The sequence below is a fragment of the Arachis stenosperma genome, chromosome 4 (genome assembly GCF_014773155.1).
Source record: "Arachis stenosperma cultivar V10309 chromosome 4, arast.V10309.gnm1.PFL2, whole genome shotgun sequence".
NCBI classification, from domain to species: domain Eukaryota; kingdom Viridiplantae; phylum Streptophyta; class Magnoliopsida; order Fabales; family Fabaceae; genus Arachis; species Arachis stenosperma.
In genome coordinates this window covers 141,095,338-141,120,287 of record NC_080380.1, presented here as the reverse complement: position 1 = coordinate 141,120,287, position 24,950 = coordinate 141,095,338, and the positions used below count along the sequence as shown (strand labels likewise).

The window sequence follows — 24,950 nt, the reverse complement described above, 5'->3', positions numbered from 1 at the left end:
TATTATATATCTTAAAAATTAACTATATTATGTATAGATTAATTTATAAAGTATATATTAGAATATAAAATATAAATATTAAAAGTATATAAAGTATCATGTGTATATATATTCAAATATATAGGATTTAAGTTAGGAGTTATTTTTTTGTATATATGTATTTTTTTTTAATTAAAAATTGGTCACCAACAATCACAATATAAGAATATATATTCGATTATTTGCTATATAACATTTTATTATTCTAAGCTGATTATATATATATATATATATATAAGTGTAAATTACATCATTTAATATCTGTAAATATAAATTATGGATCAGTAGTTGATTGTTTATGTTGATTCAGCATTTTTGTGGTTAAAATGGTAAATAGTTGAGTTAAGACTCAGTAGTCGCACAGTAACGGATTCAGTTGGAGGTTCAGTTGGCAATAGCACTTACTCGCGAAACAAGATGGTGGTGGCGCTACTCTTCCTTGGCCTTATCGTGTTATTCCTATTCAGATTCGCCACCGCTTATGGTACTTACTTTTACCTCCTTTCTCATTTCTCTATCTATTCTCGTTTCTTATTCCATTCTTGTTTCTCCAATTGTTAGGCGATTTCACTTTGATGTCTAAGAAGCACCCGAAACGACAAGAAATTGAAGACAAGGTGCTTCTCGCTCGACCTAATCCTGTTGCCGTTTCATATTTTCACTATCGTTTAATCATTTCTTTTTCTTGTTTTCTCAAATAGGTTGTTTGGATCACTGGTGCTAGCCGTGGAATTGGTAGCTATAATTCTATAACTATGCCTTTCTTTTCCTTAATTTTCATATATAATTGATTCGTTCGCAGTGTTAGATTATTAGTAGACTTAAATGAATCTGCTGATATGTAAGAACCAAGAATCTCCTCTGAGTGATAATTAGACAGCATAAACACACATAAAACTTGTGGTTTATTTGCCAATTGAATTCAAATACCAAGCGAAAACGATATAAATGTAAATAACCTCGTATGATTTTAATGGATGCTGCTTGATAAATTGCAATTTTGTATTGCCTCATTCGGTTCCCAACTTAGTTCACCTTTGCTTTTGAACTGATATATATTGTGCAGTGGCTTAAGGTACTATTTTTGTAATTGCCTGAATCTTTTTCCTTGTTTATGATTGGTTTTGTTTCTTTGATGGTGTGTATGTAGGTGAGATTCTTGCTAACCAACTTGCAAGTTTGGGGGCCAAGCTAATCATCTCTGCAAGGAATGAAGCTGAACTAGAGCGAGTAAAGACACAGCTGAAAGGTATGATGCATTCATCTTATGTCTATGTGCAAACGTTGATATAGGGTAATGCCATGGGCTACTATTAACTATTAAGTTATTTGAATAACACCAGGTAAACATGCACCTGGTGAAGTCAAGATTTTGCCTCTAGATTTAGCATCTGGGGAGGAATCTCTTAGGAAGGCTGTTGAGAAAGCAGAATCCTTTTTTCCCGGTTCTGGTGTTGATTATATGATCCATAATGCAGCTTTTGAGCGCCCTGTAAGTGAGTGGATGATTTTTATATGTAATGCTTAAATTTCATAAGGCAACAAAGACCTATCATGATTGCTATGTACTTTTATGGGTTTGTTTTGCAAGTCAGTTTACATGTAGTAACTGTCTTCATTGAAATTGACTGAACACCAGAATTGAGAAAATGACATGAAGTGCTTGCATATTGTTACATTCTAGTATGTTATAGTGATTCCTTTTGTCAGACTTTACAGATTTCCCCTAACCTTATCAAATTTAAAAATCCGTCTTTCATCATATGCTTGTTCAATTGAAGGTATTTTTCGAATTTATTATTGTTTTGCACTTTTGGCAGAAATCATCAGCTTTAGACGTAACGGAAGAAGGTCTCAAGGTATCTCATACATTCACTGTTTACCAAAAATTTTATTTTACAAGGGAAGACTTTATTTTATTTTTTCTGCTTTGTTAGTTTTATTTTTAAACCATTCGAAGCAATTCTGAGGTTTTATATTACCCTGTTTTGCTTGAACAGGCAACATTTGATGTCAATGTTCTGGGGACAATAACACTCACAAAGCTCTTGGCACCTTTCATGTTGAAGAGGGGGCGAGGACATTTTGTGGTGGTATGTGGGAATGGCTCTGATTAATATCTTATTTTGGTTATGGATTTTGGACAGCAAAAGTATACTATGTGGTTAGAAACTATATTGTGTGGAGCTTGCAAGAAGATATTTGTGAGTGAATATATTTACTAACCAAGAATTGTGCAAATGCAAAAGTGAGGAGTATAACTAATTAGCTTTACACAAAGGCATTTGTTTTATATTTTGGGTGCACTAACTTCTGGCTATGCTAATGACTCACAAACACACACACTACTAATTACTAATTGTGAAATGCTAGTTACTAATAGACCTAATTTTAGATGACTTATTCAATATTTATTTTAATCCCATTTTCTGTTTATTAAAGTGGCTATAGTTTGTTTATTCTGTTTAATATCAGATGAGCAGTGCTGCAGGAAAGACACCTGCGCCAGGTCAGGCTGTGTACTCTGCTTCTAAATTTGCTCTAAATGGGTACTTCAGTTCTCTGCGTTCTGAGGTATGTAGATAGCGTTCATTATCTCTTGGAAAAAGGGAAGCATCCAACACCAGTAAACCTTACTGTATTAGAATACTAGATGATAAAACTCATAATATTTTTTCCTAAGAGAAGAAAAAGTGAATATCAGCAGTGGTTGTTGTAATTTACTTTGGTTATCATAGAGTAGACATAAGGACATGCCCACTGATTGTTTTATGGCAACAGCTCTCTCAGCAAGGAATAAGGGTCACTGTTGTCTGTCCTGGTCCAATAGCAACATCAAATAATGCTGGATCAAGGGTTCCATCTGAGGTATATATTCTTTTGCTAATTCATCTTCTTCTTTTAGTATTTTATGAATCATTCTTTAGTAGTTTGAAGAAAAAGAAAGATAGCTTAAATCTATTATTTTCAGAATTTTCTTCCCACCATATTTGTGGTACATGTATCTTTAGAATCTACCTATCCACTGAGTGATAAATCAAGATTGTTGACACTATGCAATCAAGATTTATCATGTTACATTGACACTTTAAAAATAATCATATTGGTTGCTGTTCTCATGTTTGCTGAACAAAACCAAAAGTAATGAAATGTTGACCTGTATCCTCTTCCTTTTGTTTTCGTGTTACATTTTGTCTACTTGAATTCTGGATCTATGTTGTATTACTTGAGTAATTGAAAGTTCGTTTTTATCTGAAAATCTGTTTGCAGAAACGTGTGCCTGCAGAAAAGTGTGCGGAGCTGACTATTATTGCTGCAACCCATGGCTTAAAGGAAGCTTGGATATCATATCAGGTAATTTTTCTGTTTTTTTTTTTTTTTTGTGGTAATTTATCAGGTAACGCTTTTGTTTTTGCTTTCGTTTGAATATTCCTCCTCTTTTCAACTTAAATGCCCCCCAACTTTCGTAAATTTGAACATTTTTGCAGCCTGTGCTCACCATCATGTATCTCGTTCAGTACATGCCAACCGTTGGTCATTGGGTCATGGACAAGGTATTTTTCATCCCTAAAAGATTATGCTTTGTTAGTTTTCGTGTTATTCTTGGTTTGTTATGTATTCCCATTGTTCCACCAGTCACAACACATGAATGTTACACATTGATAAGCTTATATAAACGACCTGTAGGTTGGAAAAAATCGAGTAGAAGCTGCTGTTTCAGAGAAGGGAAGCACATACTCTATGAGCTTACTCTTTGGAAAAAAGAAGGCATCGTGATGGCCATGGTTAAGTTTGTGAATGTGCTTCAGTTATTTGTATCAAATAATAAATTTGATTTTTACTACTGGCTACGTGTATATTTGGTTCATAATTTGCAAAATCATACTTACATAGAAAGTTAACTTACCTTTCAAACCATATATGCAAGGCATTCAAACTGATATCCAAAAGTATTATTTCTCTCAAAGTGAATAACAGTCTTAGACAAATTAGATATTTCTACCTGAGCAATGAAGGGATGCCCAACCGTTAAATGCAACTAAAAGTTGGGGCCATGTACTATTTAAGTTCACATCATTTCTATATATCTGATAAAATAACATCACCACTCTTGTAAGCGTTTAAAACTTTATAAAAATATATTCAAAAAAAAATCACAAGAGAAAACCATTGACAAAGGCATCAGATTTGAGTTTCGCAGGTGATATGCGTTGATAGATTATGTATTCAACTCATTTTCAAGACAACATTAAGAACTGATGCAATATAATTCCGCAATTAAATTAATTTGGCACTGATAGAAAGGGCCACGAATACAATCACCAAAGATTACACCATAAGTGTGATTATGACAAAAAGAAGAAATAAAAAATACTGAAAAAACATTACACCGAGGACACCGTTTTTCCAGAAGCTTCTTTTGCGCGACTTGTACCGTCGGATCTTTACGGCTCCTGAAGCGACGTCCTCGGTGGTTCCAATAATCGAGAAGTGGATTAGAGATGGCGGAACTGTTAACTATAACAGACTCCTATCTGTTATCAGGAAACTCAGATCGCGCAGAAGATATAGAAACGCCCTCGAGGTATTGTTTTTGCTACTACCAATTACTTTTAATAGTTAATTAAATTATTTCAATCTGTGGATTTTTTTTGTTCTTTTATTTATTTAATCATAGTATAGGATGAATTTTGATCTAGCTGCATAATGCGATCCAATTGGTGAGAATATAATATACACGAAATTTGAGCACTATTAGTGAGATTTCAATTAGAAGAAATTTAGACATTACTTGATGATAGATTTGGCTCTGATAAAGATTTGTTGATTCAAGTTGTCTGAGACTTGTTTGTTACCTTTAAATAAGGTCTTGGGTAAGAGTTTTATCCCAGAGTTGAGGAATTTGTTGGAGCCAAGTTATATTGGTTGCAGGATAAAAGACAGAGTGAACCTTACTTCATGGTATGTGTGATTGAAAGTGTTCACTGGGGAGTGTTTTAAAGGTCTAACCTTTGTTAAAAAGGACTAATGAATTGCATTCTTAGGGTGTCGTTTCTCGGTGTTTAATTGACAATATTGCTCAACGATAGAAGAATGGTATATCTCTGTTTTGATTCCCTATTTCCCTGGGATTTGTGGGTCGATTTGATTGTGTGACTAAGATTCAAAATAATGTTTCTTTCTCTCAAGTTTTGGGATCTTTCTATAGCCTTAAATTCTTCCACTATTACAGCAACAAACTTAGTATGCTGGTAGGTGTGTTGACTTTTTTATGCCTTTTCATTTACCTTCTATGGGGTAACATGAATCATCTCTACAGGTATCGTCGTGGATGTTCGAGAAAGGGTCTTCCAAACATAAATCTGGAGATCTTGCAATAAGACTAGACTTGATTGGGAAAGTTAATGGACTTGAAGAAGCAGAATTCTATTTTAATAGCATTCCGAAGTACTTAAGAACTGGAGAATGTTACAGCTCTCTTCTTAATTGCAATGCTCGTGCTAGGGATGTGGATAGAGCAGAGAGCATCATGGAGAAGATGAGAGCTTTGGGTTTTGCAATGTCGATTTTTTCAAGAAATGTTTTGCTTAATCTCTACTATCAAACACAGAACTATGACAAATTGGAAAATTTGGTATGTGAAATGCAAGAAGAGGTATTAATTTCAATAGCTATATATTTGGTACCCTGATTAGTGCTTACGCTGCCTCTTCTAATACGGAGGGAATTGACAAGCTTCTCGCACAGTTAGAACACAATCGGATTTGGTACTGGCATTTAGATTGGACTGTTTATGCTATTGCAGCCAATTGTTATAGGAAACAAGGACTCTTTGAAAAAGCTTTTAATGTCTTAAAGAATTCAGAGAGGCTCATAACTAACAAAAAGAGGAGAGTGGCCCTTACTTTCCTTATGACTCGATATGCAGCAATGATCAAGAAAGAAGTGATGAGATTATGGAAACTTTTAACAACAGATGGGAAGTTATACAGTATAGCTTATTTAGCTGTAATTGCTTCAGTTCTTAAGTTTGAGGACTTTGAAAGTGCTGAGAATATATTTAAGATTTGGGAATCTAAAAATCTGGGTTTTGATATTCGGATTCCAAACGTGATGATTGGAGCTTACAGCAAGAAGGGCAATATGGAGACAGCTGAATCTGTTGTTGATTGGACAATCATAAACAATGGAGAGCCAAATTCAAAGACTTGGTCCTATCTCTCAAGTGGGTATATTGAACAAGGTAATTTTTCAATGGCTATTGAATATATCAAAGAAGCCATTTCTGTCTGTTAAGTGGGGCATCACTGGATGCCATTTTGGGAATCTTTGGCCGCCATTTTTGAATGCTTGAAAGGTAAAGGAGATATGGAAGGAGCAGAGGAGTTGGTAAGGTTACTTAGGAGTAAGGATCTTGTCTCCCTTGATGTTCACAAGAAGCTGATGAATTGGATTAAGGATGTTGAATCAAACGTGCATGCAATTGATGTTTTGTGCGGAGATTCACATAAACAAACAAATGGAGTGTCAGAAGCCAAAGGAAGACAGGAGCAGCAATGATAAGCAATTCTTGTAATAGGTCGTGCATTTGTTGTAACATCTTTGTATATGTAGGTTAGGATTATTTTTTTAACCTAAATGGCTTGCTATCATTCAAGATCTATGCATGCATCTGTGTAAAATGCCATGGTTATTTTTTGTATAAACACTTAAATTGATAGAGTTATCCATTTCAAATAACTGAAATTTAAATATGTACGTGTTGAATATCGATTTCTGACCAAAAAAAGTGTTGAATATCATTACAGAAACAGGAAAGATGATAAGGAATTGAATTCATATAAAATTGGTTAATTTTGCAATTTTGTGAAGAGTCAAGAGTTTACCATAAGAAGGGTTTCCCATGTTGTCTTATAAAAAAAATTATATGTGAGAATAAAAAAAAATAACATTTATCCATTCAAATAATATAGTTTTTAATAATATTAGGATAACTTATGTAAATTCAATCTCACTTTGTCGAACTAAATAAACTAAAATTGACTTTACACCTTTAAAACCATAAATGCAAGGCATTAAAACTGATATCTAAAAGTACTATTTGTCTCGAACTGAATAACGGTCTCAGACAAATGTGAAATTTCTATCTGAGCAATGAAGGAATGAATGCAACTAAAAGCTGAGGCCATGACTATTTTAAGTCCCTGAACCACCACTCTTCTAAGCGTTGAAAACTCTATAAATATATATTTAAAAAAAATACATCAACCGCAAAAAGCCATTGACAAAGGCATCAGATTTGAGTTTCGCAGGTGTAATACAATGATACAATATGTATTCAACTCATTTTCGGACATTTAAGAACTGCTGCAATATAAATTCGCAGTTAAATTAATTTGGCACTGGTACAAAGGCCCGCGAATACAATCACCAAACATTACACTCCAGAGTGTGATTGTGACAAAAAGAACTATAACTAACTATGATATGCATTTGATTAGTTGACTCCGCTTCCAGACAGTGCCTCATTGTACTTGTATTTCAGGTAAGATTTGATGAAGGGGTCGAATTCTCCATCCATAACAGAGGTGATATCAGAGGTTTCATACGCTGTTCTTACATCTTTTACGAGTTTATATGGATGGAATACATAGTTTCGTATTTGCTGTCCCCATTCAGCTTTTACTGCATCTCCCCGAATCTGCTTAATTTCAGATGCGCGTTGCTCTTCGGCTATCACCAACAACTTTGCTTTCAAACGGCTTAAAGCCTTTACCTTATTTGCCAGTTGGGATCTTTCCTCTGCACAATGGTCTATTACAGTTAAAACTTGCAATTGAAAAAACAAGAAAACTGAATCTCATCCAGATAAGTAGTTGATAGCGCAAATGGATCACGAAAAAAGAGAAATTTTCAGTGCAAAAGAAGTAAAGAACCTGTGCAGCGAACAGTTACTCCAGTTGGAATGTGTGTAATTCGAACTGCAGTTTCAACCTTGTTCACATTTTGGCCACCTTTTCCACCTGCCCTTGAAAAACTGATTTCCAGGTCCTCCTCGGGAATTTCTACATTCATTGATTCTTCTGGGAGAAGGGGCATGACTTCCACACCAGAAAAGCTTGTCTGTTTGGATGTTACAACCAAGTAAACAATGTTAAAACCAACCAACTATTTTGAAACCTGACATTCGGCTACATTAATAAGTTGGTTGTTACCTGACGAAGACCTTTAGCATTGAAAGGTGATTGCCGAACAATGCGGTGCGTTCCTTTTTCCCCAGATAAATACCCATAAGCATAACGACCTTCAACTTCGATGGTTGCAGATTTTATCCCAGCTTCTTCTCCAGGAGATTTCTCAACCACTCTGGTCTTGTATCTCTGTTTCTCTCCCCATCTTACGTACATCCTAAGAAGCATGTCTGCCCAGTCCTGCACTGGATATGATAATTTTCGTACAGAAGTCGAAACTGAATACTCAGAACCAGCACCAAGTACTCGAATTCCAAGCAAAAAACAAGTAGAGAAAAGGCACTAGAGAGATAGATATTTACCTGTGCATCAGTTCCTCCAGCACCAGCTGTAATGGAGATAACAGCACCTTCTTTATCATAAGGACCAGAAAGAAGTTGAGTCAGCTCAAATCGATCTAGCGATTTATTCAATTCTTTAATAAGAGTCGCAGCCTCCTCAAGAAGCCCTCTATCAATGGATTCCATTTCCTCTGTCAGCTTAACTATCGTTTCTGCGTCTTCAACCTATATTCATTGCAATGACAGTCATTAACCAGGGTCAACTCTCCCTATTATGGCATAAATTTTTTCAAGCTAAACATGGATAATTGAAAGAATAATTAATATCTAACCTGGGTTTTAAACTCATTGAGCAAGTTTATCTTATCCTTGACATCAGCCAAAGTAGAAAGAGTCTGCTGAGCTTTGGCTCGATTGTCCCAAAAGGAGCTATCAGCTGCTTTTGCCTCCAAATCTGCAAGCTCTTGCTCCAATAGCTGCAGACCAGAAGATCCTCTAATCTCTTCAACACGCTGTGATGCAAGCTCAACATCCTTCCTCAGGGAATAAAAATCTGAAAACAATACTGAGTTAAGCTCAACATTGTGACAACTAATCCAAATATTTTACAATCTTTCCTCTGATCAGCCACATCCACATATTAGAATGGCTCATACAAAAGAAACCAGAAAGTGTCTAATGACTTAGAATCCAAAGAAGTCCACAGGATTATACCAATACCCAACACCAATGCCATATTGACATGGAAAACAAACTAACATTTTAGATGGCGAAATCCTCAGAAATGAAACAGTTTTCAAATGAAAGATATTGCATAAAAATTGTAGTTATGGTTCGCACTTCACATTGATAATATGACTAACATTTTCAACCACACATCCAATAATCTATGTATCAATGAAAATACACCCTAGTCTCCTCTAATTAGAGCATGAGTTAAATTAAGCACCTGAAGCACACTAAACTATGATTTCAATTACCTTGGAGAGCCCATTCAGTTGAATCGGTATCCTCCTCATTCCCCACGCTCAATTGATTCTCCTGCGCCGCATACAACCCTAAACCCAAACAAAATTCACAAACATGCAAATGAATAATCAGTAATGAATTCTTAAAGGTTTTGGAAGCAAAAAGAAAGACAGAAGCTTACCGGGTTTGGAATTACGAGAATGATGGTGGAGATTGGAGGAGGAAGTTAAAGAGGGAAAACGGGTTAAAGAAGGGGTTTTATGTGGAAGAAGGTGAGGTGGTGATTGGTGTTGAGTTTTGGCGGTTATAACGGTGGAACAGAGAGGCTGCATCATCTGCATAACAACCTCCATGGCAGTTACTCACTCAGCTCGCACAATTCACAAACCTAATAAACGGATAAGGCACTGACTACTTCCGCACCCAAAGCACTTCTTTACATTTTTTTTAAGGTTTCGTTAATTAAAAATGAAGACATATTAGGGTATTTGGATTTTTTTCATTTATAAAATAAAAAAAATATATTATTTCTCCCAACATGATTTCTGGATTTTAATTTCTCAAATACGATTTTTTTTTTTGGCATTTAAGCAAGTTTATCAAATTCTATAAAAATGAATAAGTTCGCCTAACCCCGGCAAACTCTATAAATTTTATAGAGTTCGCCTAACCCCTCGACGAATTTCTTTTTAGGTTTTTCAATTCTGTTTTTTTAATTCATTATCATCATTTCCAAATAGTATATAGGAATATATAAAAATACACGGACAACAAGGTTTCTTCAAAAAAAAAAAACTTAAAAGAAAGTTCGTCGGAGTTAGGCGAACTCTATAAAATTTATAGAGTTCACTGGGGATTAGGTGAACTTGTCCATTTTTATAGAGTCCGACGAACTTACTTAAATACCAAAAAAAAATTTCGTATTTAAAAAATTAAAATCCAAAAATCATATTAGAAAAAATAATATTTTTTTTTATTTTATAAATGAAAAAATTTCTTAGAGTATTTGGTAGGTTTTTCCCCTAATCTTTAGAATTTTATTTTAACTATATAGATAATTATTTAAAAAAATAATTATAATTACACGATTATATAATATTTAAATTATTAGTACATTAAAATTAAATTTTAATTTTTAATAAAAAAATATTATGTTAGTCTCTAATAATTTTAATTAAATTTTAATTTTATTTTTAATATTTAAAATGTCATATTTTTATTTAAAATATTTTGTTTCGTTCTATTTAATCTTTTAGTCAAAATTAATTTTTTTCTCAAAAATACTATTTTTTCATCTATTATTATCTTTTTTATTATTATTATTTTGTAAATTTCACTCTCAAATCGCTACCGTTATTATCATGATCACTACAATTATAGTTTTTGTTATTACCTAAATAATCTAATGGATAAAAGAGTATTTTTGCAAAAAAAAAATGACCAACAAAATTAAAATATAATAAAATAAGACGATTCATACAAAAATATAATATTTTAAATGTTAAGTTCTCATGCATGGTAAAATTTGTGGATTGAGCCTAAACGTGAGATTTAGATTATTTTATGATGTTGATTTCGATGTCTTTGTGAAAGAATTAGCAAAGATTTTAGACAGTAAACTAATAACTACTTTATAAGGTGGTTTCATTTTTAATGGTAGATAATTATGTACTTTTATTAAAGAAGTTATTGAGATTTTTCTTCTAAATTAATAAAAAATATTATGAGAGTTAGTTACTTATTTAAATAGAAATAATATAAATCTGAATATTGATATTTGTAGAATGTTAATTAAATAATAATATTTATAAAATGTTAGTGAGTTTCAGTTATTTTAGGCTTGCTAAATTATGGGTCAGGAGAACATATTCGAAATTAAGACTTAAATTAAATGATTAAAATAATATTTTATTTTTTTAATATAAGTTTTTGTATAAAATTAAAAAAATACAAATCAAGCATATTTTTAATTTTTAATGAATTTTTCCATCAACATAAATAATTAAGTTTAACTTTATATTTTTAATTAATGATAATATATTAAATTGCTTAGCAATATTAAATCACATTATGATAAGTCACAAAAAAAAATCACATTATGATGATAAATTAAATGAATTATTTTTTTTATCTCTCTTTTAACATTACTGATTTTTATTATCGTTCCAAAATCACTTCCAATGTTCTAATACAAATTAACCAAGCATTTAGTCACCAAATAATTAAACAACCATTTAGTCCAAAAAAAAAAATTAACCAACCATTTATGTAGGCTCTTTAATGGCTATACAAGTACTCATCTACAAATAATATTCTATTTCATTCTTGTACGGTTGTACCACATCTTTTGCTAGAACAACTATTAAAAGTGCTACTAAATCCTATACATAGATATTTTTCAAATTAGTATCTGAAATTTTATTTTTATACAGCAGACCAACACGATATATAATTAATTAATCCCGCTACGTTACCAACAATATTTTTGCCAATATCTACCAACTTTTATTTGTAAGTGTGTTTAATGGAAGTGTCTTTGTGGATGTGTCTAATAAAAATGTCTTTTTTATAACTGTATTTAATAGAAGTGTCTTTATAGATATATTTTTTGGATGTGTCTCGTATTTAAAATATAATAATTAATCATTATTGACAATAAATTGGCAGATAATATATTGGTATCCTATACTTTTCCATAATTATATAGAAGACTAAATTCCAAGATTATCTCTAAACATAGCGTCTAAATGTAGGGGATCTTTTTAAAAAATGAGAAATCAGTTTAAATTTTGAAAAACACAATAATTAACTAACTATGGTTAATTTTAAATGTGTCAAATCTTATCTTATATCAGTCACAAAAAAAATCTTATCTTATATCGTCTTTAAATATAATAACCATCTATTTTTTTTAGTAGCCTTTTCCTTTATTCTGTAAATCAGTTTGCGTCTCATCGGAAATTTGCAATGGGTGAGTTTGATCGATGGTCTGACATTCATCAAGATTTGTTTAACGAAATTAATAAACGGTTCTATTCATATAACAATTACATTCAACTTCGATTGGTTTGTAAGCAATGGAACTTGAAACTTCCAAAGATTCCTGAAGGCAACAAAGTTCCGTGGCTGGTACTATCTACTGGCAGTGCCGTTAAAGAATCTTTCGAAGAAGAAGCTCATGCTCTTGAAGAAGAAGTTCGTGCTCCCGAGGATGAAGGAATTCTTGACGCTCGTAGTCTCGAAGAGAAGAGAATTTATCACCTCATGTTACCAGTTATGCAAGACAACATCATGTGTGGTTCTCGTCATGGATGGTTGATCATTGTAATGGTATATGAAGGTAGAGAATCCTAAATCCATTTACAAAGGTTCACTTGGATCTTCCTCCAGTTTCAACTCTTCCAAATGTAATTAATATTAATGGGGATAAATGTACTCTGTGTTATAAGGGCCTCATTATCACTAGAAATACCATTTTCGTGCATCAAGACCAAATTTGGAAGGCTATTATAAATTCAACTCCTAACAATGACAATGACAGTGATTTTATAGCAGTGGTCATATATGGATTATTTCTAGAATTGGCCTTTTACATGCCCAACGAGAAGAGATGGATTAGATTTCCAACAAGAGATCTAGTCGACATTCATGATGTCATATTTTTTGAAGAGAAAATATTTGCAGTAGACGGTAATGGCCAACTATATGAATTTGATACAAGAACAAAGTCAGGACCAGTGGGAGGAAAACATGAAGCCACACCACCTCCATCCAATGTAGGAATGCCTAATTGTTATTACTATCTAATTGGAGGTGATAATAGAAGTCTATTGATGCTGGTAAAAGGGGTAAGACATAGGTATTACATGAAGAATCAAAAACGGTTCTGCAAGTGCGAGACTGTCAAATTTGATGTCTATGAATTGAAGAAAAATGAGAAAACATGGTCAAGAATACACAGTTTGGGGAATTACATACTAGTAATTGGAAGCAATTCTTCTGTTCAAATACTGCCAAGTAATTTTTTGAATTGCAGAGGAAATCAAATCTACTTTACAGATGACATGCATGACAGACGTGAAGTGTACTTTGAAAACACTACTCCCGCTTCTCAGATTGGCATCTTCGATTTGGAAGATGGGAGTTGCCAAACATTTTTAACAGATGTGGACTCTTTTTGTCATCCTATTTGGATATTACCCTAGTTACATTTCCATGTTTACGGTAATTGAATTAGGACGAATGAGATTCACAATTTGTAAATGCATGACTAATTTGTCATTTACAAAAGTCAATTACTATTTTGATGAGCACTGAAAATTTCAAGAATCAAATTGAACATTACCTCAGTATGTATATGTATTTTCACCTCCTATTAATTTCTTTGGGAAATTCATGGAAATAAAAATTGTTTTTTTGTTGCATATATTCTCCTTTACTCTGTTTTCTTATAGTTGCCATCCATTTTTTATCAAAATTAATTTTCATTAATGTATAACAATCCAAATTGCCAAAGCTTTTTGCAAGGTTATGTGCCTGAGTTTTCAAACAACTGTTGCGTTTCTTCAATTCAAAACTGTTGGTTATAGCAAATAGCTTTAGTTGTTTACCACTGGAGCAGTGTCAGGCAAAACTGTAAAAACAAACGAAATATACCTACTTTTATTTACTTTTTGGTTGAGAACGAAAGATAATTCGAGGAAGAAACAAAAAAATAATTCAGTTGAATAAATCAAAGAGAATGAAAAAGTTTTTGATGGAGTAATAGGAAATGAAAAAGATTTTTTGAAGAAGAAAAAACAAAACAATGAAACAATACAATTTTAGAATGCGTTTGATTTAAGTTTTATTTTTTGTTTTTTTATTAATTTTTATTCTCAGAATTTTATAAAAAACTCATTAAAAATAATAAAATTTTGTTTTTTATTTATATTTATTTTACAAAATTTTAAAAATAAAAATATTATAAATAAAAACACAAATCCTTCCGTACGAAAATAAATCAAAATGGTTTAACTAGTTTTCACTCTCTAAGATATAAAAATAAAGCAAATCGGTGTAATTATTTTTGTGTCTTGCGGATAGTTTTTATTTAGGAAAAAAGACAAATAAGTCATTGACTTTTTAAATTTTTGACAAATATATCTCTAACAAAATTTAAATACAAAAAAGTCCCTGACTTTAACGAACGGAGGACAATTTAATCCTTCCATCTATTTGTCTCTCATACACCAAATAGAACTCGCTCACGTGGTTGAAACGGTATCCAGGTATCCGTTACGGTGCCACGCTAAAAAGGGAATAAAGTTTGAAGGACAAATAAGTCATTGACGTCGTTTTGCAAATAAAGTTCGAAGGACAAATAGGTTCTTCAGAATTTAATTCATTGTACTTCTATTATGTTTCTATTATGAGAATTTAGTTTATAAAATTATGCTTGTATTTTGAAATCTAGTTAATTTATTGTATTCTATAATTTAGATTATTTGTATTAAAATTACAGAAATTGGACTTGTTCTATTTCTACTTTTTTTTCTTAAATTGCATTAGTTCAATTTTCTCACATTAGTTAGAACTAGTATTTTTACTCATAATACTATTACGGGAATATAAATCTTATAAAATTACGTTGATCTTGATATTATAGATTATGACACAAAAAATTTATAGCATTAAACTACTTTTATAAAATGGTCGTAAGGGACAAAAGTCCCTATCGGTTAAGAAGACCAGAGTTTTAAACAAAATTAAATAATAAGTTTTTCAGTTATTATTTTCAAATGAAAGAAACTAATTTTTTTTATTTAATTTTAACATTCGTTATCTAAAATTTGAAAGAATTTAATGTGTCTATTTTTATATTTGATTAGATATTAAGTTTGTTGCACAAATAGAAATAATTAATTTTTATACTTGCTATTTAAAAATAATATTTTTTATATATATAAAAATATAATTAGATATATATTAACATAAAAAAATTTATATTAATAGTTATAAAATTAACTCATTTTTTTAAAAACAATTGAATCTTGATTTTAACTTTTAATCACAATATTAGTATTTTTTTTAATTATATGTAATAAATATTTAAAAAAAGAAGTAAAAATATATATTAAAAAGATAAGTAGTAAAAATTTAAAATTAAATAAAAAATATATATATATATAATATTTTTATTTAAATTATATTATGTTGTTAATTATAATTTTTGTAGAACATAAAGGTAGAGAAAAATAAAGAATGAGAGAAAAGAAAGAGAAAGATAGAGAAAAATAATGAGAGAGGGAGTTAGTTAATTTTGGAAGTTAAGAAAATTTTTTATTTTAATTATAATAAAAAATACCTGGTGATATATTTTGATTTGTCAAATTACTAATGTAAAATATGAATTATAAATTATTTATAGAATGTGAAGGATAAAAAGAAATAAAAAAAAGAGAGAGGTAGATAAGAAAATATAAAAATGATGTTTACAAATTTTAGAAGAAAATATTTTCTCTAAATTTTAAGAAGAGAATGTCATGTGACGCATTTCAGTTATTAAATTAGTTAGTAATATATAAATATAATATATAATATAGTTATATTTCAATTTTAGTATTTTAATTTTAATTTAATTTAATTTAAATACAATCAGAGAATGTTCTGTTGTATATTTTGATTGTCAAATTCGTAATTAGTCATCGATAATGATATATAAGAGAGATAAAGTGAGTGAAAAAATGAGAGAGATAGAAAAAGGAAGAGAGAAGAAGGGAGAGTTCTTTAATTTTGGAGGGAAAAAATTAATTTCAATTGCAATGAAAGAGTGACATGTGTCACATTTTGACCTTAAAATTAGAAATATATAGTAGATAGATATAATAGATTAGTGCATTTGTATATTATATTAGAATTTGTTAAATTACATTAATTCAGCTTTCATCATATTAGTCAGAACCACAATTCCACCAAACATTATGAGCGGCCCGCTTTCTGAAGCATCAACAATCTTTTCATCTTGAACGAAAAATCTATTTTATCGTTGCTCCATAGTTATTTCTTGCTGCCGTTCTAAAATTTTAGTCCCAATTCATTTAAACACTACACAAGTGTTTCTTTTTCATATTCCAAACGTACTTCTTTTAAAATATTTTTTGGATGTCTTTCACGACGGAAGCAACAAAACTTCAACTTTGTTGGCACGTTTTGTGCCGTTGATAAAGAACGGCGAAAATCAAACTTCACTGACTCTCTTTTTTATTTATAGTTTTCAAAAACTTCTCAATGTAATTGGATTATTATTATTATTATTGTTATTATTGAAGAGTTTCAAAAAGAATCCAATGAGATCTGTTGAAAAAAATTTAAATTTAAAATTGATGATTAGAAATTCGTTAATTCAGTTTTCGTTTAAACTCAAATTTAATTTGCTTGCTCTCCATTTGAAGTGAAAAAAAGGAGAAATGGATGGTGTTGTAGAATAAGGTGGAGGAGGAGCTGGCAGTAACAAAATAAAAAAGGATGTTCTCAAAGCAATGCTAGAGAATGAAGAGAATGACCGCCATGAAAACTAGAGGTTGTTGACATTAACATGCACGGTATCAAAACACTTATCTTCTTCAATTTTTTTAAATAATTAAATTAATATTATAAATTTATCCATATAATTTTTAATAATTTTAAACTATGCCTAGTATTTAAAGGTACTAAATATACTTTTTCTACCATAAAAGCTCCAAACATTAAATAGTAACTGTTACGGTGGGTAACCGGAGATAAATGGAATGGATGGCGTTGAGTGGCCCAAGTGTATAAAGGGGGAGAACTCCGAATGAATCTGCAACTCGGGAGGCTCCGTCCGACTTGCGCGCGTGAGTGAATGGGGGGTGGTACCTGCAAAGACACTCCGATGCCTAAGTTAGCAAGAGTGTGAGCAGGTCTAGAGAGTATTGGGCTTAGAGATACCTGAGGAGTGTCAGGGTACTTATAGTGGTGAGCCAATAACCACCGTTGGAGTAGTGCCGTATCTTTAGGATATTAACCATCCCATTATCTTAGGGAGGTTAAGATATGGCTTTATGAAGTGGTTAGAGAGATTTTAGGGGCGGTTACTCATTTGAATGAGTGTTTATCTGCCAGCTAATCTCATATCCGACTTCTTCATACTAAGTCGTGGTTGACACCGATTTCTTATGTGAAGGTCGGCATTTAGTAAGGTTTAATCTATTGGATTAGGCCTTTTAGTTGGACCTGGGCCCTTATCATTGGGCCAGGGTATGAACAGTGCCCCTACTTGAGCCCAATATCTTTTTTTAAGGCTTGGGTTCAAGTATTTAACTCGGGTTCGTAGTCGACTTTCACGGGTTTTGAAACCGACGTGATTTTCACGACCTTTTGTTTCTGACAGTTACGTCAATTCAAACGTCGTGTCCGTTGAGGAAGCGCTTAGGGATTGAGGGCTTTGGTAATGGTGCAATCACATTAATGACTGCTTCGTTTTTACCATTATGCCCCTTAGTATGTTTATAAATGTTTTCCCTTTCTTTCATTTTTCCGTTTCTGCAATCTTTCAAACTTTTTCTTTCCTTGCTCGTGTTGCATTCTTGTGTTCGAAGGTTTCCGTTCTCTCCAGCCTTCATTTCTTCGGATAAAGGTTAGTTTTGTTTCTTCCATGTCATGCCTTATGTTTGCATGTTTTGTATTGTGAGTGGATAGGTTGGCCTGTAGATTCTAGCTTCGTATCTCTCCTCTTTAGGGGCCGTGTTTTTTTATTTTTCTTTTTCTTTTTTCCTTTTGTAGGTTTCTGCCACTTTTCTTTATATATAAAAAATGGCTTCCGTAGATGTTCTTTCTCTGTGGGTTGATGACACTGTCCTTGGGGAGGAACCCCTGGTCGATGCTGAGTTTATCACTCATCTTCGTACTCATCACCGGCTTTGTACTTCAGAGGAGGACCAGCCAAAATACGAACTGATAGCCCCGGGTCCGGAAGACCGGGTTTGTTTTGGGAGAGTTAATGAGGCGGCCCCTCATTTTTTCTTTATGTATGAATGTATGATCACCCGCTTGGGTGTTTTTCTTCCTTTCTCGGATTTCGAAATATCTGTTTTGCACCACTGTAGAGTTGCCCCTACTCAACTTCACCCCAATTCTTGGGGTTTTCTGAAGATTTATCAATTTATTAGTCACGCTCTGGACTTTCCGACCTCTTTGAGGATTTTCTTCTTTCTTTTTCATATGACTAAGCCCTTTAGTGGGCTAAACAACAAACAGCAATGGGTGTCCTTCCGGGCCATACAAGGTCGGAGGATTTTCACCCTCTTTGACGAATCCTTTCATGACTTCAAAAACTATTTTTTCAAAGTACAAGCTGTAGAGGGTCACCATCCCTTCTTCCTTGATGAGCACTCTTCCCCTCGCTTTCCCCTTTATTGGTTGGCGGCCTCCCCTTGTGAAAAGTATGGTCCAGATGACCTGGACGAGGTGGAGGCGGCCATTGTGGGGTTTTTCCGAGAAACGTGGGGGAGGGCCCCATACTTGGATACTAGGAAGATCCTCCAGGGGACGCCGACTTTCGTTCGGTCGCAAATAGGTAGTGAATGGTTTTTTATACTTCCGACTTGTTTCTACTGACTTGAGTGTTACCGACTTGTAACTTTTGTTAGCTGTTTTCTTATAGATATGGCAAGGAAGAATGCTCATGAGGCTTATCAAAGAGTGCAGGAGGCTAAGGCGAAGTCCCGAGCTAGATCTGGTGGTGCCCGGGCGATCACCTCTCCCCCTCCTCCTCCTCCTCCTCCTAAGAATATAGGCACTCCCTCCCAACCTATTGTAATTTCTTCTTCAACCTTATCTCGGCCACTCCCCCCTGCCCAACTTCTTTCTGAGCCAGAGAAGAAGAAGCGCAAGACTTCAGAGTCTGGCTCTTCTTCTTTTGATGGTGGGGTTAAGGCGGATGCTCTTGCGTTCGTCCGAAAGAACATCTATCCTTTTATAAGTATGGATGATGTTTCTGTTCGAAACCACCTTACCACCATGGCCGAGGAGAGTTTTAGGGCGGCGGGTGTTTGTGGCAAACTTTTAGACATTTTTGAGAAGACTCCCCTCAGCTCTTTGGGGGCAACCTCAAAGGTTGAGGAGTTGGAGGGGAGGCTCCTTATTTTTGAAAAACATGAGAAGGAGTTGAAGGAGGAGAGAGATAAATTGAGGAAGGAGAGGGATCACCTTAGGGAGGAGGAGGGTAAGCTGCGAGCTCAATGTACTTTGGAGGCGAATTTGAGGAAAACAGCACAAGACAGCTACCACAGTTTATTTCAAGATATTGTGGCTGTGAGGAAGGACTTGCTGAATTCTCGGAACGCATACGCCGAGTTGGAGGACTCTATTGCTGATGGGGCCGAGGAGTCTTGGAGAATTTTCCTGGAACAAGTCAGAGTTATCGCTCCCGACTTGGATCTTTCTCCTTTACATCCTGATAAGGTAGTTATTGATGGCGCCATCGTTGATCCTCCTGTCCCCGAGTTTGTTTCTGAATCAGATCTGGAGACTCGAGGGCAGAGGATTATTGAGTCTCCTCCTCGTTCTAAAGATGCTCCGAGTTCTTCCTCCGTTCCTCCGACTGGTCCTGGCGACGCCCCTCCTGAGTCTGGCGGTGATGATTCCTCTACTCCTTTGAAAAGATAACTTTATTTTTTCTGGCTATATGGGGGCTCGGCCTGTGGGTCCCCCCTTTTTTAAACTTATTTTCATGTTGTTTGGTGACGCTTGAACAATTTCTTTTGGCCTCTTAAGGCCGTTAACAAAATACTTTGGCCAGTGCCCTTTTTTGAATAAGGGTTTTGATCTAACAAAATAAATACCCTTTTTTGGATAAGGATTTTAAGTTACCTTGTGCGTGTATGCTTTTCTGAATTCCCCTTAGCTTTTTCTCGAAAACCTTTTCTCTTTGGCTTGTTTGTTTTTCGTTTTAAGGACTTTTGGGACATCCTTTAAACTTCTTCCTAGGTTTTCCTATCTCTTTTTGTTATCCCTTATACTCAACTTTGTTTTAGCGAGTTCTTATGACTTAGGTTATTTTTGCGATGCGTTTTTCTTCTACTCGGTATTATACTCCGATTTATGAATCGAAGTGTTTCCGAGTTTAGTACTCGGAATCTCGTTTCGACTTATGAGTCGGATTGGTTCCGAGTTTTTACGATCGACTCATATAACCTCTTTACGCCGACTTGTACCTCGTCGTTTTATCCTGACGACCATCTAGGTCGATTCATGGGATTTTCACGTTTTGTCGAGCTTAAGTCGGCGCGTTTCGTAGAAAGACTTAGAAAAATAAAGAAGGATATTATAAGAGATATTATGAATGAAAAAGAACTTTATTAATTGGGGAGGTACCTTCTTTTGCTACTAAGGGTCTTGATGGCCTAGTTTTCCCTTAGTCTCTACTATGATGCCTCGTTAAAAACCCTTCTCCAGAAAAAACCCTTTGGGAAAAAATCATGAAGTTGGGAAAAGAGTACATCAGGGAGTAGAGTTCGCTTTTAACTGTAGTACCTTTTCATATTACAAGCATGCCACGACCTTGGTAGCTCAGTGCCGTTCAGGTCGGTTACTTTATAATAACCTTTCCCTAATACTTCTTTGATTTTGTATGGTCCCTTCCAATTTGCGGCGAGCTTTCCTTCTCCCGATTTGTTGACTCCAATGTCGTTTCTTATTAAGACCAAATCATCGGGAGCGAATGTTCTTCGAATGACTTTTTTGTTGTACCTTGTAGTCATTCTTTGCTTCAACGCCGCTTCTCTTATCTGGGCACCTTCTCAGACTTCGGGGAGCAAGTCGAGCTCCTCTTTGTGTCCCCGTATATTTCCGACCTCGTCGTGGAGAATTACCCTTGGGCTTTGCTCATTGATTTCTATTGGAATCATGGCTTCTACGCCATAGACTAGTCGGAAGGGTGTTTCTCCTGTGGCGGATTGAGGAGTTGTCCTATAAGCCCATAACACTTGAGGGAGCTCTTCAGCCCAAGCTCCCTTTGCTTCCTGTAGTCTTTTCTTTAATCCTGCCAGTATGACCTTGTTAACTGCCTCGGCTTGCCCATTGGCTTGTGGGTGTTCCACCGAGGTGAACTGGTGCTTGATTTTCAGACTGGCTACTAGATTTCTGAAGGTGGCATCGGTAAATTGGGTTCCATTGTCTGTAGTGATGGAATGAGGTATTCCATACCTTGTGATGATGTTTTTGTAGAGGAACCTGTGACTTCTTTGAGCGGTGATAGTGGCTAATGGTTCTGCTTCTATCCACTTTGTGAAGTAATCTATTCCCACGATCAAGTATTTGACTTGTCCTGGTGCTTGGGGAAAAGGACCTAACAAATCCATTCCCCATTTTGCAAAGGGCCAGGGAGAAGTGATACTGATGAGCTCTTCTGGTGGAGCTACGTGGAAATTTGCATGCATCTGACATGGTTGACATTTTTTCACAAACTCTGTGGCATCTTTTTGCAAGGTCGGCCAATAGAATCCTGCTCGGATTACTTTCCTGGCGAGTGATTTTGCTCCTAGATGGTTTCCGCAGATCCCACTATGTATTTCTTCCAGCACCTCGGTGGTTCTTGAGGTCGGTACGCATTTTAGCAATGGTGTTGATATCCCTCTTCTGTAAAGGACATTTCTCACCAAAGTATAATGCTGTGCTTCCCTTCGGATCTTTTTAGCTTCTTTTTCCTCTTTAGGGAGGATGTCGAATTTTAGGTATTCGACTAAGGGATTCATCCATCCGAGGTTTAAACCGACTACCTCAAGTGCCTCTTGTCTATCTTCTGTTTTGGATACCGAGGGCTCTTGGAGGGTTTCTTGAATCAAGCTTCTGTTGTTTCCTCCTGGTTTGGTACTTGCCAACTTGGATAGGGCATCCGCTCTGCTATTTAGATCCCGAGTTATGTGTTTGACCTCGGTTTCCGCAAAGTGCCCAAGGTGCTCCAAGGTTTTTTCTAAGTACCTCTTCATATTGGGGTCCTTTGCCTGATACTCTCCGCTTATTTGGGAGGTCACCACCTGTGAATCGCTGTAGATCATCACCTTTGTAGCACCGACTTCTTCTGCCAACTTTAATCCGGCTATCAAGGCTTCATATTCTGCCTGATTGTTTGAAGCCGGAAATTCAAATTTTAAGGAGACCTCTATTTGGGTTCCTTTTTCATCTACCAGTATTATGCCTGCGCCGCTCCCTGTTTTGTTGGAGGATCCGTCTACATAGAGTTCCCATGTAGTCGGCTTTTCCTCTTGTTCTCCTGCATATTCTGCAACGAAGTCGGCGAGGCATTGGGCTTTAATTGCTGTTCGAGTTTCATATCTCAAATCGAACTCGGAGAGCTCTATCGCCCATTGAACCATTCTCCCTGCAACATCCGTCTTTTGGAGGATTTGCTTCATGGGTTGGTTTGTGCGGACTCTTATTGTATGAGCCTGGAAGTAAGGTCGTAACCTTCGTGAGGCTATCACTAAGGAGTAGGCAAACTTTTCTAGTTTGTGGTACCTTAGTTCAGGGCCTTGTAGGACTTTACTGATAAAGTAGACCGGGTGTTGTCCGACCTCATCTTCTCTTATCAGGGCTGACGAGACAGCCCTGTTTGCTACGGATAGGTATAGGACGAGGTCTTTCCCTGGTGTTGGTCGGGTTAAGATAGGAGGTTGGCTTAAGAACTTTTTGAACTCTTGGAACGCCTTCTCGCATTCCGGAGTCCATTCGAATTGGCATCCCTTCCTTAATAAGGAAAATAGTGGAAGGGATTTTAGTGCCGATCCTGCCAAAAATCTGGAGAGGGCTGCAAGTTGGCCATTGAGCTGTTGAACCTCTCTCAAACAAGTCGGGCTCTTCATCTCTAGGATTGCTCTGCATTTATCGGGATTGGCCTCAATCCCTCTTTGTGTTAGCATGAATCCTAGAAATTTTCCTGCTTCAACCGCGAAGGCGCATTTTGCAGGATTTAGTCTCATCCCATGCGACCTTATGGTGTCAAAGACTTGTGAGAGGTCTGTTATGAGGTCGACTTCTTCCTTGGTCTTTACTAGCATGTCGTCGACGTATACTTCCATCAAGCTCCCTAGGTGGGGGGAAAACACTTTATTCATCAACCGTTGGTATGTGGCTCCTGCATTCTTTAATCCGAATGGCATGACCACGTAGCAATAGTTTGCCCTCGGTGTGATGAAAGATGTTTTCTCTTGGTCGGGCTCGTACATCGGGATTTGGTTATATCCCGAGTAGGCGTCCATGAATGATAAGTACTGGTACCCCGAGCTGGAATCTACCAGGGCGTCAATACTTGGTAAGGGATAAGGGTCCTTAGGACATGCCTTATTCAAGTCGGTATAGTCGACGCACATTCTCCATTTGCCATTCTGTTTTTTGACTAACACCACATTGGCTAGCCATGTTGGGTACTCGACCTCTCTAATAAAGCCGGCTTCCAAGAGGGCTTGTACTTGTTCTTCTACTATTAGGGCTCGTTTCGGGCCGAGTTTGCGTCTTCTTTGTTGTACAGGTCGGGATCCCGGGTAAACCGAGAGCCTGTGGGACATGAGTTCGGGATCAATCCCGGGCATGTCAGAAGGCTTCCATGCGAAGAGGTCGGAATTAGCTCTCAGGAGTTCAGCCAACCTTTGTTTTAGGGTTTTCCCTAGATTGGCTCCTATGTAAGTGTTCTTTCCTTCCTCTTTACCGACTTGTATCTCCTTGGTTTTTCCTCCCAGTTGGGGTCGCAGCTCTTCTCTGGCTCTTGTGCCGCCGAGCTCTATGGTGTGGACTTCTTTGCCTTTTCCTCTCAGATTTAGGCTTTCATTGTAGCATTTTCTTGCCAATTTTTGGTCTTCCCTCACCGTTGCTATTCCCGCTGGGGTCGGGAATTTCATGCAAAGGTGGGGAGTGGATACCACTGCCCCGAGGCGATTAAGGGTAGTTCTGCCGATTAAGGCATTATAGGCTGACCCTTCATCAATGACTATGAAGTCTATGCTCAGAGTCCTTGATTTTTCCCCTCTTCCAAAAGTGGTGTGAAGGGGCAAGAATCCTAGTGGCTTTATTGGCGTATCCCCTAATCCATATAAGGTGTCGGGGTAAGCTCTCAACTCTTTTTCATCTAACCCTAGCTTGTCGAAGGCGGGCTTGAAAAGGATGTCCGCCGAGCTTCCTTGGTCTACTAGGGTTCTGTGGAGATGGACATTGGCTAGGATCATAGTTATCACCACGGGATCATCATGCCCGGGAATTATCCCTTGCCCATCTTCTTTTGTAAATGAAATGGTGGGGAGGTCGGGTGACTCTTCCCCGACTTGATAGACTCTCTTGAGATGTCTTTTGCGAGAGGATTTAGTGAGCCCTCCTCCCGCGAATCCTCCTGAGATCATATGAATATGTCTCTCTGGAG

At 35.5% G+C, this 24,950-nt stretch overlaps 4 protein-coding genes across 4 annotated transcripts; 3 read left to right on the top strand and 1 right to left on the bottom strand.

Moving 5' to 3' along the window:
- The first annotated feature begins 306 nt into the window (after nucleotides 1–306).
- Nucleotides 307–4,159, top strand: LOC130974196 (uncharacterized). The gene is made up of 12 exons (XM_057898973.1): nucleotides 307–523; nucleotides 601–656; nucleotides 741–774; nucleotides 1,190–1,288; nucleotides 1,383–1,531; nucleotides 1,860–1,898; nucleotides 2,040–2,132; nucleotides 2,515–2,613; nucleotides 2,821–2,907; nucleotides 3,310–3,393; nucleotides 3,528–3,593; nucleotides 3,727–4,159. The coding sequence occupies exons 1-12, from the start codon at nucleotides 457–459 to the stop codon at nucleotides 3,814–3,816; spliced, it is 963 nt and encodes a 320-aa protein (XP_057754956.1). The 5' UTR covers nucleotides 307–456; the 3' UTR covers nucleotides 3,817–4,159.
- A 382-nt stretch (nucleotides 4,160–4,541) lies between these two features.
- Nucleotides 4,542–6,600, top strand: LOC130975722 (pentatricopeptide repeat-containing protein At2g20710, mitochondrial-like). The gene is made up of 5 exons (XM_057900467.1): nucleotides 4,542–4,624; nucleotides 4,932–5,001; nucleotides 5,360–5,674; nucleotides 5,764–6,283; nucleotides 6,398–6,600. The coding sequence occupies exons 1-5, from the start codon at nucleotides 4,542–4,544 to the stop codon at nucleotides 6,598–6,600; spliced, it is 1,191 nt and encodes a 396-aa protein (XP_057756450.1).
- Nucleotides 6,601–7,258: 658 nt separating this feature from the next.
- LOC130973502 (peptide chain release factor PrfB1, chloroplastic) lies at nucleotides 7,259–9,985 on the bottom strand. The gene is made up of 7 exons (XM_057898059.1): nucleotides 9,723–9,985; nucleotides 9,553–9,630; nucleotides 8,905–9,125; nucleotides 8,594–8,797; nucleotides 8,256–8,471; nucleotides 7,977–8,163; nucleotides 7,259–7,842 (listed from the first exon to the last, which is right to left on the bottom strand). The coding sequence occupies exons 1-7, from the start codon at nucleotides 9,892–9,894 to the stop codon at nucleotides 7,538–7,540; spliced, it is 1,383 nt and encodes a 460-aa protein (XP_057754042.1). The 5' UTR covers nucleotides 9,895–9,985; the 3' UTR covers nucleotides 7,259–7,537.
- Nucleotides 9,986–12,508: 2,523 nt separating this feature from the next.
- LOC130975720 (uncharacterized) lies at nucleotides 12,509–13,746 on the top strand. The gene is made up of 2 exons (XM_057900466.1): nucleotides 12,509–12,871; nucleotides 12,991–13,746. The coding sequence occupies exons 1-2, from the start codon at nucleotides 12,509–12,511 to the stop codon at nucleotides 13,744–13,746; spliced, it is 1,119 nt and encodes a 372-aa protein (XP_057756449.1).
- The last annotated feature ends 11,204 nt before the right edge of the window (nucleotides 13,747–24,950 follow it).

Bases quoted from the DNA above. Each gene is read 5' to 3' on its own strand.
- LOC130974196 (XM_057898973.1), top strand. From the start codon at position 457: ATGGTGGTGGCGCTACTCTTCCTTGGCCTTATCGTGTTATTCCTATTC. The intron at 657-740 runs GTGCTTCTCGCT...TTTCTCAAATAG, and splicing joins GACAAGAAATTGAAGACAAG to GTTGTTTGGATCACTGGTGC. The intron at 3,594-3,726 runs GTATTTTTCATC...AACGACCTGTAG, and splicing joins GTCATTGGGTCATGGACAAG to GTTGGAAAAAATCGAGTAGA.
- LOC130975722 (XM_057900467.1), top strand. From the start codon at position 4,542: ATGGCGGAACTGTTAACTATAACAGACTCCTATCTGTTATCAGGAAAC. The intron at 5,002-5,359 runs GTATGTGTGATT...TCATCTCTACAG, and splicing joins AGAGTGAACCTTACTTCATG to GTATCGTCGTGGATGTTCGA. The intron at 5,675-5,763 runs GTATGTGAAATG...TCTAATACGGAG, and splicing joins ATGACAAATTGGAAAATTTG to GGAATTGACAAGCTTCTCGC.
- LOC130973502 (XM_057898059.1), bottom strand. From the start codon at position 9,894: ATGGAGGTTGTTATGCAGATGATGCAGCCTCTCTGTTCCACCGTTATA. The intron at 9,126-9,552 runs GTAATTGAAATC...TATTGTTTTCAG, and splicing joins AACTGAATGGGCTCTCCAAG to ATTTTTATTCCCTGAGGAAG. The intron at 8,798-8,904 runs GTTAGATATTAA...CAATGAATATAG, and splicing joins TCAATGAGTTTAAAACCCAG to GTTGAAGACGCAGAAACGAT.
- LOC130975720 (XM_057900466.1), top strand. From the start codon at position 12,509: ATGGGTGAGTTTGATCGATGGTCTGACATTCATCAAGATTTGTTTAAC. The intron at 12,872-12,990 runs GTATATGAAGGT...CTGTGTTATAAG, and splicing joins GATGGTTGATCATTGTAATG to GGCCTCATTATCACTAGAAA.